At 30.5% G+C, this 19,931-nt stretch overlaps 1 protein-coding gene across 6 annotated transcripts in view; it reads right to left on the reverse strand.

Moving 5' to 3' along the window:
- The window catches only part of LOC118184395 (recQ-like DNA helicase BLM), a 172,840-nt gene that overhangs the window by 41,440 nt on the left and 111,469 nt on the right, over nt 1–19,931 (reverse strand). For all 6 annotated transcript variants that reach the window (XM_085818426.1, XM_085818425.1, XM_035354059.2 and 3 more), the window contains 3 exons: nt 16,522–16,717; nt 12,612–12,793; nt 11,006–11,129 (listed from right to left, as the gene is read on the reverse strand). In XM_085818426.1, the coding sequence (XP_085674552.1) occupies nt 11,006–11,129; nt 12,612–12,793; nt 16,522–16,717 (502 nt within the window). The remainder of the gene's footprint in view (nt 1–11,005; nt 11,130–12,611; nt 12,794–16,521; nt 16,718–19,931) is intronic.

Below are 19,931 nucleotides of genomic sequence, written 5' to 3' on the forward strand. Positions count from 1 at the left end.
TCTTCCCTAAAAAAGACTTGGTTATATAATACAGCACAAATGAACTTCATGATTTAACTGATTTCACTCCCTATTACACGAAATAACAGATGTTATACTTTAGCAGTAAAAGACTTATTGCATTTGAGTATATATATATATATATAAAAGATAAAATATGTAATTTAAAATTATTAACTTTAATTTGGCAATAGTCCTATTTATTCCCATTTTAATTTATCTATCTTCTCTTTCTGTTCAAATTGCTTATAATAATTTTTCTGGACTGCCTCTCTCCATTTCATGCTTGCTTATGCAGTCCTCCTACATTGCGATAGCTCACACTGAATCACAGTTCCAGAATTTTAACAAAGAAATCAAGTTTATAAATACCACTGCTACTAATACACAACCTTTCCCCCCTACTTCACCTTGCTTGGTGCTAGCCACACAATATTGTCGCTCTGCTTTGCACATTGTTAAAGATATGTAAAAAACTCAAAATTGTGGGGTGCTTTAGGCACCCAAAAATGATGTGGACTGCAAGAATTAAGTCTCAAGAAATAAATTATGCATCTCTTTATCTAAAGCCAATGCCTGTAAGTTTCTTCTTCTACTACACATTCCATCATTATGCCAACCACATCTATAATCCTCTTCATCATGACTAAAAAATAATAGCTGTCTCTCTCCCATGCATCTTAAATTTATTATAATCAATAGAGGTTATTAACATAATTATTACATGTACACATATACCATTAATGCAATGTAATGTACAGACACCAATAATATGTGTGTAAAAATTATTATACACACAAAGAGTGACAAAGAGTATATATATGTGACTGAGTAGAGAAAGAGTATTGAAAGAGAGTATATATATGATTAGATTATCTCCTGAGAAATGAGAAGGAAATTTAGATCGTATACTTTTGTGGAAATTAAAAATTGGAATTTGTAATTAACCCTTTGAGTACTGAATTATTTGAAGATTTTTATGCCCATGGGACGGATTTAATTTGTCACTATATGGATTAATATGCAAAAGTAATACATTTTATTTGGAATATACTTATATTGGTGATATAAATATATTTTTGAAACAGCATTTTAGTTACAAAATATAAATAAATATATAAATGAAACAAAATAGAAATATTTATATAGAACAAGAACCAACTTAAAGTCTAACAATTTTGTAACATGTGGTATTTTTCAAAACATGTCAGTAAATGCAAAGGTACCTGGCATTGTTTGCATTGCCAAGTGGTTTCTTTTCTTATTTTATGTTTATAACATACATGGCACCGTTTTGTACGGTGTTTCTTTCTGTTCCCGAAATATTCTCTGGAAAATGTGCCCAATTTTTCACTAGTAAACGATATGGTATTGGTAAACAATTTTGTATTGATTAGATTAAATTCAGATGACAAGTCAGACTTGTTCATTGTAACTTCGCCCAAGTAAGCAGATGATAAGTCTCACTTGTCAAATGTACTGAAAGGGTTAATTAAATTCCATGCGAGACTCTCAGCTAAACACAAGTGAAAATATATTACAAAGAACAATTCAACTGCTAGCTTTTGCCAATGACATTGATATCATTAGACAATTTAAAAGGGCTGTTGTTGAGGCATTTGTCTTGTTTAAATATGCAGCAAGAAAGATGCGTCTAATCATTGGTAAGGATAAGACAAAATTTATGATGGTAATAAATAAAATCATGTACCTACCCCCTTTAAAAATCAGCAATTATACTTTCGAGACTGTTAAACAATTTAAGTATCTCGGTGCAATGATTTCAAGTTGCAGTGACATTAAAATTGTGGACCGATGAGGCAAAATAAACTGTGAAAACATTATGAAACCATGAAACCTACAGGAAACATAATGAACTTGGTATTGTCAAAATTGTAAAGGAATTTCATATTAGATGGCTTGGCCATATTTATAGATATGATGATGCATTTCCTACTAAAAAGATAACCTTCTCAAAAATAGAGGGGAGGCGATAAAAAGGAAGACCACCCACTAGATGGCTGGATAGTGTGGAAAAGAATTTGAATCTGATAGGGGTAAACCGATGGGAAGCCGTGGCACTAGATAGAGTGAGACAAAGAAAACTTGGAGAGGCAACCTTAACCTGTAGCAGGCTACAGAGCTCAAGAAGAAGAATTAATTAAATTAGAATTTGAAATCTATTAAATTAATTATTTAACAAACTATTTGTTAATTTGTAATTTATTTAATTAATTATAAATCTATTAAATTACAACGCATTTTTAATTTATTAAATTAGAAATTTAATTTAATAAATGCTAAATTAATAAAAAAATATATATATATTTAAACAATTAAAAATCTTCCTCCCTCACAAGACCTTGAATTTTCAAGGAGAATTGGAATCTGTATAATCAAAAACAATTCACTTGGATCATGTTTCATAATTTTCGTATTTCTGAACAAAATTATAAATTTGCTAATCAGTATTATAAAATATCTGAATTTAAATCTTAAATTATTTCAAATGGGGGGAAAACATTCACTGACACGATGAAAGATAATCAACTTCAAAAATAAAAATCATATCCATTCAGTATTCATAGTTAAAGTTAAGTGTACATTAAATAAAAATTAAGCAAATGAAATAAAAAAAAAAGTAAGAGTAATTACAGAAACAAAAATAAATGTCTTATTAACAACGGGTTTTTACATATTAACTGGCCAAAATTAATTTAAAATTAGTTTTATCCTTACTAAAGGTAACTTTTTCAAAATGGCCCTTTAACAGCAACATGTTAAATGCCATTAAAGCAGAGATGAACAAACTACGGCCCACCGAAAAGTTCTATCCGGCACGTACATAGAATTTTAATTTTCACTTCTAAGGCAAATTAAAAGAAATATATATTTATATATTATATATCCATCTCCTTTTCTACTTTGTTTAAATATTATTTTTTTTCTTCCTCTTTTCTTCTTTCAAAGACTTCAAAGAATATAACATTTCCCGTCTAAGCATAAGAATTCCACTTACAAAGCAGTGTCCGAATATGAAAGAAAACAAAAGACTTAGACTGTAAGCTTACCTCGAAAAATGGTGACTTCTAGAATCGAAGACATCGATAAAAATTTGACATCACAATTAGAGCCAAAAATTGGCCAGTTTAAATTTTGCTCCATAACTATGGATGAAAGCACTGATATAAATGATACTGCTCAATTTAGTATTATTTACAAGAGGTGTTAATGAGAACTTTAAAATTACCGAGGAACTGGTGTGCATGCGTTCTTTAAAGGGGAAAAAAATCTGGATTTCTTGGACTCTTTAATCAAAACTATTCCTAGAACAATGTTGTTTTTCTACATTGTGATCTAGATCAAGATGCTCTGTGTAAACCTGCATTGAATATGAAACCCACGTTTGATGTAGTGGTAAAGCTTTACTATTCGACTCACTCACAGGTAATTTCGCGATTTTCTTCAGTCCATGCAATCTGAATACTCTGATGTACTATATTACATGAAAGTAAGGCGGCTTGGTGCAGGATGTGTTTTCGAGCGAATTTGGCAGCTGAAAGACGACAGTGTTCTGTGGAGTGCAAAATGTTAGAAGATACAGAATGGCTTTCAGACTTTGCATTTTTCACAGATCTTCTTTGTCATATGAGCAACTTGAATATCTAGATAAAAGGCAAAAATCAATTTATCAACGAAATCTGGGCCCATCTCAAAGCTTTTAAACTAAATCTATTTGCTGGGCAACTAGCTAAGAATGACTTGTCTCACATTCCGAGGTTAAATTCAATACCCTCAGTAAATAATGAGAAGTTTAAGAATTATGAAGATGGCTTGGGAAAAAAAAAAAACTGCATTTTGAGTTTGAACGCAGATTTCAAAATCTACCATGCCTTTCAACGTAAACTGTGAAGCAGTGAGGTCAGATTTGCAGCTTGAATGAATTGAGTTGCAATCTCACGATCATCTCAAGCAGTTGTTTCTAAATATTTTAAACTGTAATATTTTAAATATTTCTAGAGTTTTACAAATCATTATCGAAAGTAAGTTTCCCAAATTTAATGTTTCCGATGCCCAGAAAAGCAGTGCTATGTTTGCTTCATTTTATATATGTGAACAAGTGTTTTACACTAAAGTCAAAAGTCGTTAATTCGGACACCCATAATCCGGACCTCAAAGCTACAAACTTTCTGCGCATGCGTCGGTCGTAAGACCTTTACGGCTGCGAATATGTTTGTGCGTGTTCGCAAAATACATCTACAAGTGCACGTTTAATGTATAACGGACGGTTTAAGCTAAGCTAAAATTATCTAATTATCTATTTCAGTTAATGTTGCAGATTGCGTTGTTCCTTAATCTTCGAATTGGATCTGGCTTATTATTTTTTGCAAACTGTTAGAGCAATTTTATAAAAGTAAGCTTGAACTTTCGATTATGTCAAATAGAATTTCTGATATATATTTACTAATATGTAAAGGATTTACAAAGCGAAAGTATATTTTAAAGTTCATTAAACAAAAAGTGGAATTTCTGCAAAAAATGGATAAAGGCATATCCTTTGTTTATATAAACTTTAACGTTTGTTTATCTAAACTTTTGTTTATCTTTAACGTCGCAGCGGGCGCACTATCAATTGGAAGTTGATCTGTCAGCACTATCCTTATCTTCAGGGCAGATGTTTTTATTTTGTTTGGCTTATAATTCCTTACTAAATGTAGTATTTCATCTCGATGTACTCCGTCTTTGATATAATTTAAATCAAATTCCTCGTCATTATAATTCTCTTCCGATAGCGAAGAAAGTAACAGAGGTTATTGAAAACGAAAAAATTTGGTTTGACAAATTAGTCGGTAGACACAGCAATTATAGGACTTGAACAGCGGAACTTTGTAACTGAACAAGAAATTATGTCTGTTTATAGAATTAAAGAGAATGTATTATCACGTAAAAAACGAAGCAACTTAAAAAACTTACATTGAAAGAAATGTTTAATAAATTAAACAAATAAATATTAAGCTTTTTTTTTTTGTAAATTTTGATACCTTTTGGATCATAATTGATCTTTATTTCATAAATTACAATTTCATATTTTTAATTTTATAATTTCTGTATGCCATCTTACCAGATTTAAACTGATGATCTATAATCCGGAAAAATCGATAATCCGGAATCGCCGAAGTCCCGACGACTCCGGATTAACGACTTTTGACTGTATAAACCTTTGAAAGAATTATTTCAGAAGTAGACTGACAGATGGGCATTTAACCTCGTTCCTTAGAATCAGTACATTTCACTTTGAACCTCGATATAAGGCACTTTTAAAAATGAAATCTCAATTTCATTCATCTCATTAACATATTTAAATTGTAATACTTGTATATTGTTTTTAAAATTTTAGAAAAATTTATCTTGGCCCGCCAAAACTCTTTCTTTTGGATTTTGGCCCGCGACCGAAAAAGTTTGCCCATCCCTGCACTAAGTGTTACCTTGAATAAAATATGGTAGACAGAGTCCATTTCACTGTGATGTTGCAAGCTGATTCTGTATTAGCACGAAAATTGAGACAGGATTGGAGGGGGTTGCCATTGGCACGAATTCTCTTTCTGTGTGGCAAGAATCAGCAAAATAAAATAACAGAAAGTTTAGCATAAAAACTCTTTGGTATGATTCAGAAAAATTGAGAAATTCAGAATAAAAACTAATAATTTTGTAATTAACTCCGGCTGAAAATCAATGCAAAAGGAAATAAGTTTACATCTAAAAAGGAAAGAGGCCAGAATATATGCAGTTAATTTTTATAATTTAATTACAAAAAAATATACAGTTTACTTACAAAATATAGAAATTTTAAATCCTAACAAAACATTCTTTCTTGCTCACCTTTTTAGTTTCAGATAAGCTTATAACTTGTTAGTTTAAAGATTAAATTTGATATTCAACATCAGCGTTTTTTAGAAAATAATTAATAAATTGTGTTAATATGCTATTTTCTTTAACCACTTGTGTAAATAAAATAATCTCATCTTTCAAGCCGTCAACTTTTGTACAGATTTTTTTTAAATTCTATTTATTTGATTGAGAATTGTGTTGCCTATTACTCTCCTAGATATAATGGATTTAATATGTTTAATTGTATTATAATTAAAAAGTCTTGTTTTAACATAAAGTTTTTTACTTTATATTTATTTATTTGTACTTAATGATACAGAGACAAGATAAAGGTTTTTTGTTGATTTTTATTAGTTTTATTAATTTTTAAGTTAGAAAAGTAGTTTGAAAATTTTTCTATTGAATTAAAATTATTGAAAGCAATTATATCATCAATGTATCTGTATGCATTTGCAAAAAGTTTTAAACTTGCTCAATCAAGAGATTGCTGAAATTGAAATTCTTTAGTAAACAAGAAGAGGTCAGAAAGTTATATCAAGAAGTTCGTACACACAGGAATGCCATTTATTTGTTTAAAATTGGTTTAATATAATTGTTAAATATTGTGCAATTGAGGTATGATTTCCATTTAGCTACTGTAAAGACTGAAAGCATTTCTGGAAATAAATTTGAAAGTTGAGGTTGACTATTGGAAATTTCTTGAAAAGGAAAAATAGTACACAAGTTTTCAAATCATAACAGTTAATTTCTAGTTCTTTATTAGTAGAAATAATTGTTAAGTTATTATTAATGCTCCAACAAAAATTATCTTCTTTTTTCACAAAATTAAAAATCAAATCTATTACCTTTACATTTAAGCTTTTAAACAAATGAGTTACATTCAAGTTGTACAAATAAGTAGTCAATGTTTTTTTTTTTTTAAATTTTATTTTAATAATTTCTAGTTCTATATATGTGAATTTAAGTGGTGTTTTATGGAATTTGGGAACAGCACAGAGGTTAAATAATTTATTGTTTTCAGTGGGAATTGAAATTTTAAGCTATTATGGCGGGTTCCCCCCCCAGTAGTTTTTTGGTAAGCAATTTGTTGACTCTGTTCTGCCTCTATTAGTAGGCTGTAATATTTTAAAAATATAATATTGAAATTATTATTTACCTTATCTACTTTTGTGATAGTAAATTTTTGTTTAATATCATGCATTTTGTGCTTAATTTTGTTTCTATTGATGCTGACAAAAAAATTTAAGCTATAAATCTGGTGTTTTATTTTGTTAAAAACTTCTTTTCATTCTATGAATTTATAACTTGGTAGATTTAGTTTATGTGCTATTTTGATAATAAACTCATTAAGGTCAATTTCAATATTATTAAGGCAGTGAAAGTGATTAATGTTGTAGATGGGGCTAAATTCAGTTCCTAATTTTATAAATTATTTTAACTGTTGATCTTGGACAATGTCTAAATTACCCATGATTATGTGCTTATGGTGTTCATTGAGAAATGCAAGATATTCTGGAGATATATTCAGATAACACAGTAACAAGCTGCAGTAGGATCTAGATTATGGTGGTTAGTTATCCAGTACTTTAAAATCTTTTTTATTATTTAAAAGATAGTATGATATGTGCGTTAATTGCTGAGAAGTGTTTTTGATTATTTTTTAACATTTTATGGAAGTTAATTTGATGAAGGAAATTTATTTTGCAATAATATTTATTTGTGCTTATTTTTTGTTTGGAAGTTTGTATTTACAAAAGTCCAGCACCAGGTCCTTAATAATGGACCTATTCAGCAATGTGCACAGAAGATAGGTTCCGCACAAAACTGCATAAATCGAAATATTGGATTTTGCTGTGTAAAACAAAGAACACAAACAAAATTTATTAAATGTGTATAATTTAGTTATTTATTTACATAAAACAAAAGTAAGACATCTTAAAGTAAATGAAGTTACACTTTGTCCATAAAACAACAAATATATGTATGTAATAGAAATGCATATTTAATTTATTTTACACTAGGAAAATATAAGCTCATTAAAAAATTATTATAAGTTTAATCACTGTCATCACTTTTATGAACTACTAGTCTTTTCTTCTTGATTGGTATAATGCAACTTTTATCACTTGAGCGTTCTTGATAAGATTCTGCTTCAATGCTTGATGAATTAGGGAAGATCTCAGATCGACAAGACTTTGTAGTGAAATCCGTAATAAACAAAAACCTAAGTTTTTTTTCTAAATTTTTGTAAACCTCCTCGTATTGATTTAAGCACTTACTAAGATCCCGTTGGAATCGGATAGCTGGTTCAACATTCGTGTCGTATTGTAAAAAATTATCACCTGATTTTCTTCCCAATTCAAGTTCTATGCTGATGACTCTTGCTATGAACACAACTGGTTCAGATTGCCCTTCATCAGAATCTTCAACATGTTTATTTGTTTCATGAATCATGTTAACTATCTCAACCTCATTTAGTTCTTCAATATCTGCCTGAGATAAATCCTCAAAACCTTCTCCTCTTATAGTTTGGGCAAATTTAGTGATCTGAGAATATTTATGCTTTAATCATAATCTAGTATCATTGACTGTTTAATCTAAGTATATGACAGTCCAACATGCTTAGCACAATTTAAGATTGTAAATTTCTTCCAAGCATCCATAAGAGTAAGAGATTCATCATTCTCCATTTGTTTTAAAATATACCTAAAGGTTTGTTTGATATACAATGCCTTAAAAGTCGAAAGTATTCTTTGATTCAATGGCTATAATAAGAAAGTTGTATTCTTTGTAAAAAAAGACAACTTTTACATTTTCATGTTGTAAGTCTTGAGAATGATTAGATGCATTATCAATTAATAGAAAAGCCTTAAAAGGCAATCCCTTTGACACATGCTTTCTTATTAGCCATCCAAAAAATGGGAAGGTTATTTATGTTTATTCCTTTAAATGAGTGTGGTGTTTTTGATTTGTTAATAACCAGTAGTTTCATTATATAATCATGTGAAGCATTGTAACAGAAAAGAATTGTTATACGACTTTTCACTACCTCATGAGCATTAGCTGATCTGCAAGCTTTAGCTAAATAGGTTCTTTCAGGCATTTTTTCCCAGAACAACCCGGACTCATCGTAAACTGATCAGAAATGTAGGAGACGGTGGCAATGATTGCAGCAAATTTTGCTAGATATTGTTGTGCTGCATCTGAATTAGCAGATGCACTTCCTCCTATCAATCTTAGGTTATGTAAAGAATGTCTTTGTTTAAATCTCTCAAACCAACCATGACTTGCAGAAAGAGATACATATTTTCATCTGATGAAGTAGATAGTGACTGATTCTTAACACTTTATCGACCGCTAATGGTTCAACAGTGTACGACGTCCGACTGGCCTCTCAGCCGCAGATTCTTCATGTTCTAAATAACTGTCAGGACAATCTGATAAATTGTCTAAACAAAACTCTCCAGTACCATTTTTTTTGCTTATCGTGAACAGTAATTGTTTTCAAAAACGGTGTTAAAATGTGGGAGTTCACGAAGCAACGCACTTAACGCAAGTGAGCAATGTACCTCAATACTAATAATAAAATGCAGATGATATAGCAAATGGCAATTGTTTATCGCCATGGCTACCGATTGCTAGGCTATTTTTAGGTAGCCCCAAGAAAAAAGCGATTAATAGGCTATCGGTCGATAGGTGTTGGCGGAAAAAAACTGATTAATAGGCTATTGGTCGGCAGGCGTTGCCTAAAAAAAGCTGATTAATAGGCAATCGGTCGGTAGACGGTGATGAAAAGCTGCTTAATAGGCTATCGGTTGGTAGGCATTGGCGATAAAAAGCAGATTAATAGGCTACCGGTCAGTAATGTGTTAAGTACTTTATAAACCTTTAAAGCCTTATTTGTAACAGTATTAGTATCAATTGGAATCCCATTTTAATTTTGGTCTTCTATCCATATCACTAATGCCTTTTCCATATTTTCCATTGCATCATCTCTTACATATGAAATTTTGCTCTTACTGCTGCAAGTTCCAGCTGCTACACTTTTTCTAATACAGTCTTCATTTTTTCTAATTGTCCTTATTGTGGCTTCATTCATGGAATAAAATTTAGCAACATCTGTCACTCTTTCTCTATTATGTAGATGACCTAATATATTAATTTTTGTTTCTAAAGAAATAACTTTTCTTTTTATTTGATTTTTTTTTCAAATCTTTTGGCATTATAAAATCTTAAAAAAATTACCTAAATTATAAAAATGCCACAAAAAATGTAAATGTTGAAAACTTACCAGTAAACATTCAAATATGTAGATAAAAATGATGTAAGCTTTGCTGCTAAAATACAAATACTGCAATAGTTCACATGAACCAAATAGCTTTACTGTTATGAAATACATATACATACTACAAGGATTCCCCTTTTACAACATGGGGTATCCCCATCCTTGTTGTTGCCACCAGTGTAACCAAATGAATGAGATTCAAAAATGACTTCAAATATAAGTATTTGTGTATACGCAGAAAAATATGCACTTTTACCAAGTTTCTTAAATCTGTTAATTTTTAAACAGTGTAAAAGCGAAATCATGTCAATCGAGGGATAGGCCCATTTTGCTTTGGATATTGAAATTGAAAATAGTTGTTAATGAACACTTAATCAGTTGTTAATAAACATTATGATACACACACATGGAATTATCTAAAAATAAGGAAAGCACTCAAACTTAGTTTTCAATTTTGCAAGATCATAAATATAAAAGAAAAATATATATTTATTTTAGGAGAGGCAGTGCCTGCCACAAGAATATATCTTTGACTTAGCAAAGATTTTGCCATAAATAACAAAGATTATTGCATTCATTTTTGGAAATATTTACCAAAAGGAAAACAAGAAATTGTATTAGTATAATTCAGAAATAAATTATTTCTTATTAGACAGAGATCTATATTTAGAAAATTACAAAAATGTGAACATGATATATAAATAAGGAACAGCATGCCATGTTTCATTTATCTGTTCAAAGTTAAAAACACAATACTTCCGCCTTTAATCCATTATAATTTAAAACGTAAAAAAGGAATAAATAAAGAAATTAGAGAAAATAAAAATTTACCTTTAAAAATATCAATAATATAAGGCAAAGTATAATTCTGCCGCTTGCGTTTATCAACTAATTTTGAAATGCATTTAACAATGGCTTTTGCTTCTTCTGTCACATCATGCTGTATATAAACTTCCTAAACAGAAAATAATAATAATGATGATACTTTACAATAATATTAAAACTACAACCAAATTAGAAATTTATTTTGTGAATCCTATTTTACTTTAATATTTTACAGCCTATGATAATCTTCTTTTTATTTTTTTGCCATAGAACTAACAACTTCACATTTAGGAAACTAATAATAATTTTTATGATAATTCATGTGTATAGTTTGATCTAGTAACAATTTAATAATAAAGGTTAATATTCTTTCATTCTGTTAATTTACTGGTTATGAATATTAGAGTCTTTAAAAAAAATTTCACCATAACACAAAGGACATTTATCATCAGAAAGGATTCAAGAGCTGGGCTTAACAACAGTGTAAATGTATTGTTTATGTAAATTGTTATAATGTATTGTTTATAACGGAGACTATGATAAGTAGTACCTCTTACAGAGGCAAAGTTACTTTAACTATAGTATTTGGATAACATACATCAGTTAATAAAAAGATTGTGCTGACTTTTGCATCATTTTTGGTATAATGCTCATAGTTAAATATAATTTAAAACTAAAGATTAAAATATTTTTATTACTTTGCAGATTAGAATCTGCTACTCCACAGGAGTAAAAAGACATTAGAATCTGAAATACATAACATATTATGTAACCCTTTTAAACAGAAATCTTCACATAATCATTAATCAATAATGAAACTGCATGGAGGGTTTAAGTGCCTACTTAAAGCTATCAATTTTACCTTAAAATAAATTTCAGGGAAGCATTTAAGAAAACCAGAAGGAACGAGTTTTAATGAAAATTCAGTGCTTTCAAGACCTTGAAACTATAAATATTTTTTCTTGGATGAAGTTGATTAATCAATTATGGCAAAGCATGCAAGGATTGTCCATTTTAGAAGTGATACCTCTGTGGTAGATTCTCTACACAGTAGCTTAACTTCACGTCGCTCATAGGTAAAAACGCATTACAATATAGAAAAAAATATCACAAAATTTTTACTAAAGAAAATTTAGAATCTGCTACTGCATAATTAAAATTCTCATTAATATAGGGTATGCAAGGACTATCCAGGACAAACTACCAGTATTCAGTGCCCCCATTACTTGGCATTCATGGGCATGAAGAAATGGAAAGTATTAACAAACTCTTCATAGCAAATAAAGCAACAAAATAAATTTTAAATTACTGTTTTTCTTTATATGCTAACAATCCTAAAAAAAATAATAAATAAATAAAATAAATTTGTATAGATAATATAATTTATAAAATTTTACAGGAAAACGTAGCATAAAAAGGGCAAATTACTTGAAAGATAAAAACAGTGAGCAAACACATAATTTTGTTTAGCATATTAATTGTAATACAAAAAATATTTAATTAAAAAGTCAAAATTCATAAATGAAACTTCTTTTAATCAAGAAGATGATTGCTTTTACAAGAAATAAAATGAATAAAAATAAATTCATTTAGAAATAAAAGTTAAAATTACCTTTGAATAGCAATTGTCACAAGCTGTTGCTGGATTATTCAAACAGAGTTGCTTATCAAAGATTTCTCCAAAGTAGCCAAGCATCCATACTCTTCGACAATCAGTTTTATTTTCACAATAGTGAACCATTCGAAAGAGATTATCAAAATGTGTACTTCTTGAATGTCTGTTAGCATCATCTTCTGCAAAGGGGGAAAAATGTAAATGTTTTTAATAACAGCTATAGATCTTTGAATAATCAAATAAATTTTTATAATGTATCTACAAATAATTTGACTTATTGCTTTTTAAACAATAGAAAACTATTTTTTTAAGAATTTATTAAAGTAATGCATTCAATATTTTTAACCTTTGTAAAATATTATGAACTGCTATGCCTCCATGCCCCCACCCCATTTTTTTTTTACAATAATTCAAAAAAAAAGTATTAGAAATTTATAAATCATGTTTCTCCTGCTCTATCTTTTTACTTTGTTGACGAGGTTTTTTTTTTTTTTTCCCCTCTGAGTCTTTCTTTTATTCAGCTTTTGTTACAAAATGGCCCTGTAGTTAATCATCTATACAGATTTGCTTTGTCTTTCAATATAAAATGCAGCCTTAGCCCTGAAATTTAGCCTTTAATTTCTTAGACTTTTTACAACCAAATAGAATATCTCAGATCAGACATAATGAACCAGTTATCAACTAATTATGATCAAGACACAATAACACGCCGAATAAATACTAATTCAGAAGTCAAACAACAAAAATCAGCGTTATACCTACAAAATTTTCACAGGACTAGTTTCGATGGTTTTACCGAACCATAATCTTGCAGCTGAAGATGATGGTTCGGTAAAACCATCGAAACTAGTCCTGTGAAAATTTTGTAGGTATAACGCTGATTTTTGTTGTTTGACTTCTGAATTAGTAATTATGATCAAATGAATAATTTTATATATTTACTTCAAAATATAATGCAACAACTAACAGTGTTTTTTTTTTTTTTTTTTTTTTTTTTTTTTTTTGTTAGTGCAATATAAGTGAAAAAATATTTACAGGAAATCTAAACTATCCAGAAAAGCAAGCAGTCTTTCCACCCCCAGCAGCATTGATTTCTAAAGAATTAGAGTTGGAAAAATCTCTTCTGCGAAAGTACTGTGTCATTCATAATAAATATTATTCTTACAGTGTTTCAAATTAAACTGAAGAATTTAGAGTTACATTGGACTAGGAAAAAGTGTTTAAATTATATAGTTATTTATAATAATATACAACTACACTTCTAAAAAGAAAGGTAATTGAACTGTTACATTTCTAAAGCAATGAGTAAAGAACAACTCATTAACAAACGAAAAGAAAGCTATTGGTTGATAAAATTGTATCTGGTAGTAGCAAAATAATTCATTTGCTTTCCTATTATAAGAGGTAATTTTAGCTCATAAATTACCACCCAAAAAATTAATTTTTTATAATGCAAGAGGATCAGTCTCTCCTTTTTTTTTTATTTACCTAATCTAGTTGAAAAAATTTATTTTTTCTTCAGCCTTTCAAATCATTGAGAACCCTGATGACACTGCACTAAATTTGGTAGAACAATTTTTGTTCATCTATTATGATTGTCTTTATTAAGTGCTTTTTTATTTTAGAACTGGCATTATAACTTTCATAATTCATGAAGGAACAGTTTTAATATTTTAAGATAATAGTAGAAATTTTCATAAATAATTCTGAAGTTAATTAAACTCAGATGAACTTATTAAAATGGATTACAAATCACTAGAAATTTTCAAATTTTCATTAAACTTGTAATCCACTGAAATATTACTAATTCTGATATGCACAGCACTCTACCCCTTTGATTAGTTATGCTATTATTAAATAAATTTGACACCTCTATGTCAAAGATACTCATTATTTTTATTTAATTGCATTTGTTTTGGACCAACTGATTTATATCATTAGAATACTTTTTAATAGCTAGACATTTTGCTGCTTTGCACACATTTTTCCCCCCAAAATTTATTAGCATTAAATCTAACAATGATAACCTTAAGTTCTTTGATTTTAGTTTAGAAAATATAAATTCATATTACTTTCAAAGGAATTCAATTAAATTATTTTTTATTATATGATTTAGATTAGCAGCTTATGTTTACTTTGAATTCTGAGCCAATGCTAATAATTTTTCCAAGTAAAATTATTGGAAAAATTTTCACTGAGAAAATATTTTGGTCCACTTCCTTCATAAAATAATAAACAAACTCCTAATAAACTTTATGCTTAGCAAATTCAAGATCAATATTGCTTATATCCACTTATATATATATATATACACTGGTTATCATAAAAATAGCAATAACTCCCTCAAAAATAAGCCAAACCGTGTAAAATTTGAATATGTTGCCAAGTAAGAGTAGCTGAGTAAAACTTCAATATGCAAATTAGTGGCGCTGCACTCGGAATACGTCATCTGCGAGGAGAATAAAAGTCCATGTTTGAGAGCAAGCCCACATATTTCACTGTGATAGTGACATCAGAAATGTGAGATGGCCAATTTGTAACAATGACGTCCAGGCATCATTTGCCTGCAGAACTACGATGGAAAGCCATTGGGAGACTAGAGGCAGGATAAAGTCAAACAGAAGTGGCCAGATGGCTAAATGCGAGTCCTTCTGTGGTTCATAGACTTTGGAAGCAATTTCAAACCACAGATTCGGCATCTAGGAGGTTCAGCCAAACATGGCCAACTGCTATGACGAGCGCCGATGACCGATAGTTGACATTATGTGCACGCAGAAATAGAACCGCTACTCCGACTCTTCTTAGATCCTCCCTTGCTGCAGCCACCAGAAGGTTCATGTCAACGTCAACTGTGCGTAGAAGGCTTCACGAAGGTGGTCTGTATGCAAGGTGACCAGCCATTGTGTGCTGCTCACGTCACACCATAGGAGGGACCGTTTTCAGAGGGCACGACAACATGTCCACTGGACGCCTGATCAATAGAGGGCGGTTCTCTTTACGGATGAGTCCAGGTTTAGTCTGGAAAGCGATAATAGGCGTTATTTAATATGGAGAGAACCTGGAACCCGTTATTATCAGTCAAACATCCATTAAAGAGATGCATATGGAAGAGGCAGTGTCTGTGTTTGGGGTAGCATCTCTTTGGGTGGATGCACAGACCTCCATGTCTTTCCAACGGAAACCGTGAATACTCCGGTTTATAGAGATGACATCCTTGATGCTTATGTGCGCCCATGTGCCGGGGCAATTGGTGATGCTTTCCTGTTACAAGATGATAACTCAAGACCACACAGGGGTCGCATCATATATGATTATCTTCAACAGGAAACAATTATGCACATGGAGTGGATAGCTCGATCCCCAGACTTGAATCCTATCGAGCACGTTTGGGATGCTTTAGAGAGACATCTAGCTGCTCTCAAACCGCCCCCTCACACTCGCTTCCTATGGAACTGATAGACCTCATAATTGAAAGCATCATGCATCGCTGTATGTGCTGTATTGCTCCTAGAGGCGACCATATTCCATATTGAAGGTACTTTTCCTATAGCAAACTGACACCTTCGATTTGTTCATTTTATACATGTGCTAATTACTATACTACCATAATTGTCTGGTAATTTGTTTTTATGTTATTTGATACCTTACTATGTGCTGTATATTGTGGGTAAGTTTCATAAAATTCTACATGTAACTTTTTCAGTAATCGTGATTTTTGTAGTTTTTCCTTAATTTATGATAACCAGTGTATATATATATATATATATGAAGTTAAGTTAGATGATAATAGCTATGCAGGAACATTTTTCTGTGAAAGCTCTCAAAGAAACTGAAGGGATAATGATTTATAAAGATTCTGTTGTATTTGGATAACATTACAGTGAAATTTAAAGAAAATTCTTCTTACTCAATATCATTCTTTTTATTCGATGCATATCTTTATAACAATAATACAAAATGCACCATGAGGTTTCCCCATCTCTACCAGCTCTTCCAGATTCCTGATAATATCCTTCTATAGACTTTGGAATTGCATGATGAATCACAAATCTTACATCAGGTTTGTCAATTCCCATACCAAAAGCTATTGTAGCGCAGATGACCTAAAATATCATTATGATTAAAAATTTAGTTATAAGTAAATTTAAATTGTAACATTTGTAATTTTTGGAAAAGGACAGCCTTAAAGTGCAGTTAGTTCAAAATGAATGATGGAAAAGAAAACATCACTGCTACAATAAATTTATTTCACAAATACAAAAAAAAAAAAAAAGGTTAAGTCTCCAAGTTTCATTTGGCAACACTGAAAGCCTGTCATTTTTAAAATGTTCACTAGAGTTACAGATATTCAAAATGATATAATATAGTAGAATATGTAAATACCCTTTAGGGCTTACTTAATTTTTCAAATAGTTAATTTTATTTTGAAACAAGCCTTTCATTTACCTTCTCAATTCCCACCTACATTTCCCTGCTAGAATGAGTTTCCAAGATTTTGATTTATGTAAATGAGGTGTAAAAACGAGTATTTAAGTCTAGGTAACTTTAGTAGAAGAGTATATGACAGTGTGTTCTGTCTTTCGGCCATATTGTTAAATGCCTGGTACTATATGCTAGTGATCTTAAATAAGGGCCAACTCTGTTAGTTAATTTTCTGCACCTTTGGCTGATTTATTTTAGTTTATTAGTTAGATTAGTTTAATACTTTCTATCTTGAGTTAAAACCCGAGTGAAGGCTTATTGTAAGCCCAAGAAGGGGTCACCAGTTCATTTATTTTGAGTTAAAATAAAGGGTTTAACCCTTCTTTGGATTTCAAACTTACCAGAACTCAGCAATTAGTTGTTACACAGTTCTTCAATATTCTACCTCTTAAGTAACTCTAATTCAGCTAGGATATTATAACTTTATAAGGACCCACTGTTCAGAGAAATTCCAGACCAAATTTGCTAAATAAATATCGTAACATTACACGATAAATGAAACAGCATAAGTAGACAGGCTGCTTATGGAAGGAAAAGAGTACAAGATGTTTATCTGTAAACAAGATGCAACTTCTCCACAAAGCTCCAGCAAGTCAAAGAATCATGCTAACAGATTACTTAATGTGTTGCAAGTAACAGTGTGGTGCTTGTTACTTAATCTCTACAATTTACAAATTTTACAAGGCCCAGATGCTAAAAATTATCAGTAAACTCAAATAGAGAGCTTTAGCATGAATTTGCAAGCATAGCAGAAAATGATTTTTTTCTCAGACAGACTTTTGTTCACTTATGAAGCCACATTTACTATATGCGACAAGGTAAACTGGCACTATTTGAGATTCTGTGTGTGGGGGGGGGGGGCTGCAAGCCACACTAGAACACGAAATTGATTCCTTGAATGCAGATGTTTTTTGTGTTATACCTGATCACAATATGTTTAGACATTGCATTTTGTTGAATCCACCATTACAAGGTTCACCTACTTTTGTCTAAATGTTTTTTTTTTTTTTTTTTTCCATTTGGAAGCACATTTACCAAACTTCAATTTGCAGCAAGATCGAACTCTACTCAACGGCATAGACACAACCAACTTTGTCAACACCTTTCAGAAAACAGGACTGACCATACCAATTTGATATGAGAGTAATGTTTTAATCTTCATGCCATCCAACTAGCACTTTGCAATTTCTCCTTTAGAGATATGTGAAGAACAAGGCATTTGTACTTCCACTTCCACTTCCACACGAATTAAGGCAGTTAAAGCAGCAGATAAGTGATACCATTTATGGCAGAAACTAGATTATCCTGTAGACACTTGGCCATGTCACAAATTGTGCATATCAAAAATGTGTGAATGTTGCAGAAACTTGTAGAGTTATTCTTTCATGTGACATCAATTTTTGCAAAATAAATTCAATATGACAATCACAGTTATGTTTTCATTTTGCACTACTCATTTTGAATAATCCCATATTTTTCAATCAAGCTATTTATACCTATGAATAGGATATTTCACTTTTGTTTTAATCTTTTAACAGACAAAAATGAAATAATGAATAAATGAAAATTTTATAGAAAAATATTAATTACCATTGAAAATATTTTTATATTAGACAAATTTTACATTAAATTTTGATGATGTAATTCATAATTTAAGCCTTGGCAAGGCTCCTGGCCTGGATTCTATTCCAAATGAAACTATAAGATACTTTCATCAGCTTTTCCCTGCAGTTTTTCATAGATTATTTAATATATGTTTGAATCTTGGTGCTTTTCCACGAACTTGGAAGAACGCCCTCATTATTGTGATACCCAAGAAACAAACTTTCAGTTTTCCGCATGTGAATAATCTTAGGCATATCTGTCTTCTATAGGTAAATGTTTTGAAAAACTAATTACTAACAGAATTACTTGGCATCTACATAAAGAAAATATTCTTAATGCTGACCAACATGGCTTCATTGCTCAAAAGTGTACTGAGGATGCACTCTGCGCCTTAACAACATATGTTATGATATTATTGTTAATATACAGCAGTCTCTCAGAGATCTGGAGAAGAAGGGTATTTCAGTGTTTTTTACATTTGTCCGTGGTCATTCAAATAATTATGGAAATGAGAGAGCTGGTTGGCTTGCTAAGAATGCAACTAAAAATGATATTAATGTTGATGCAAATATTCCAAAATCTTATTTCAAAAAAACATTTAAAGCTAAAAGATTGAGCAGTGAAACTGTGATTATATCTCTTCTGATAAAGGATCTGTTACAAAAACATTCTTCCCAACTATTTTCGAAAGACTGAGTAAGGACTTGTTGCTCAATTTTAAAGTTATGCAATTTTTGTCTGGACATGGTAAGTTTAATGTTTATCTTGAATGGTTTAAGCTGACGTCTTCCAGAGTTTGTGTTATTGCAATCTTAGCGTTCAGCAAAGTGTTTTCCACCTGCTTTTTGACTGCCCATTGCATGATAAAGCAAGAAATGTATTGAAATGCAGATTAAAATTAATTGGAATTCATTGGCCGGCGAAATGTTATGATTTTGTATCTTCAGCTTCAGCCTACCGAGCTTTCAACAATTTTGTTAACTTTTATTTTAAACATTGTAAATGATTTCTTTATACATTTTATACTTTCGTATTTACTTTTTTTTTTTTTTGTGTGTGTGTGTTTTCTTTGTGTATGATTTCATTGTAGTATTGAAAATTGATGTTATTACTTACAACTTTGCTTTTTTTTTTACTTACGATTTCTAAGTCTTGTGTGATACTTTGTGGTGCACGAGGATTTCTTTTTCTTCAAATAAAAAAAAAATATTACATTATATTTTAGCCTAT

The sequence above is a fragment of the Stegodyphus dumicola genome, chromosome 6, assembly GCF_044657685.1.
Source record: "Stegodyphus dumicola isolate Sdum_Otavi_A_Nest chromosome 6, ASM4465768v1".
NCBI classification, from domain to species: Eukaryota; Metazoa; Arthropoda; class Arachnida; order Araneae; family Eresidae; genus Stegodyphus; species Stegodyphus dumicola.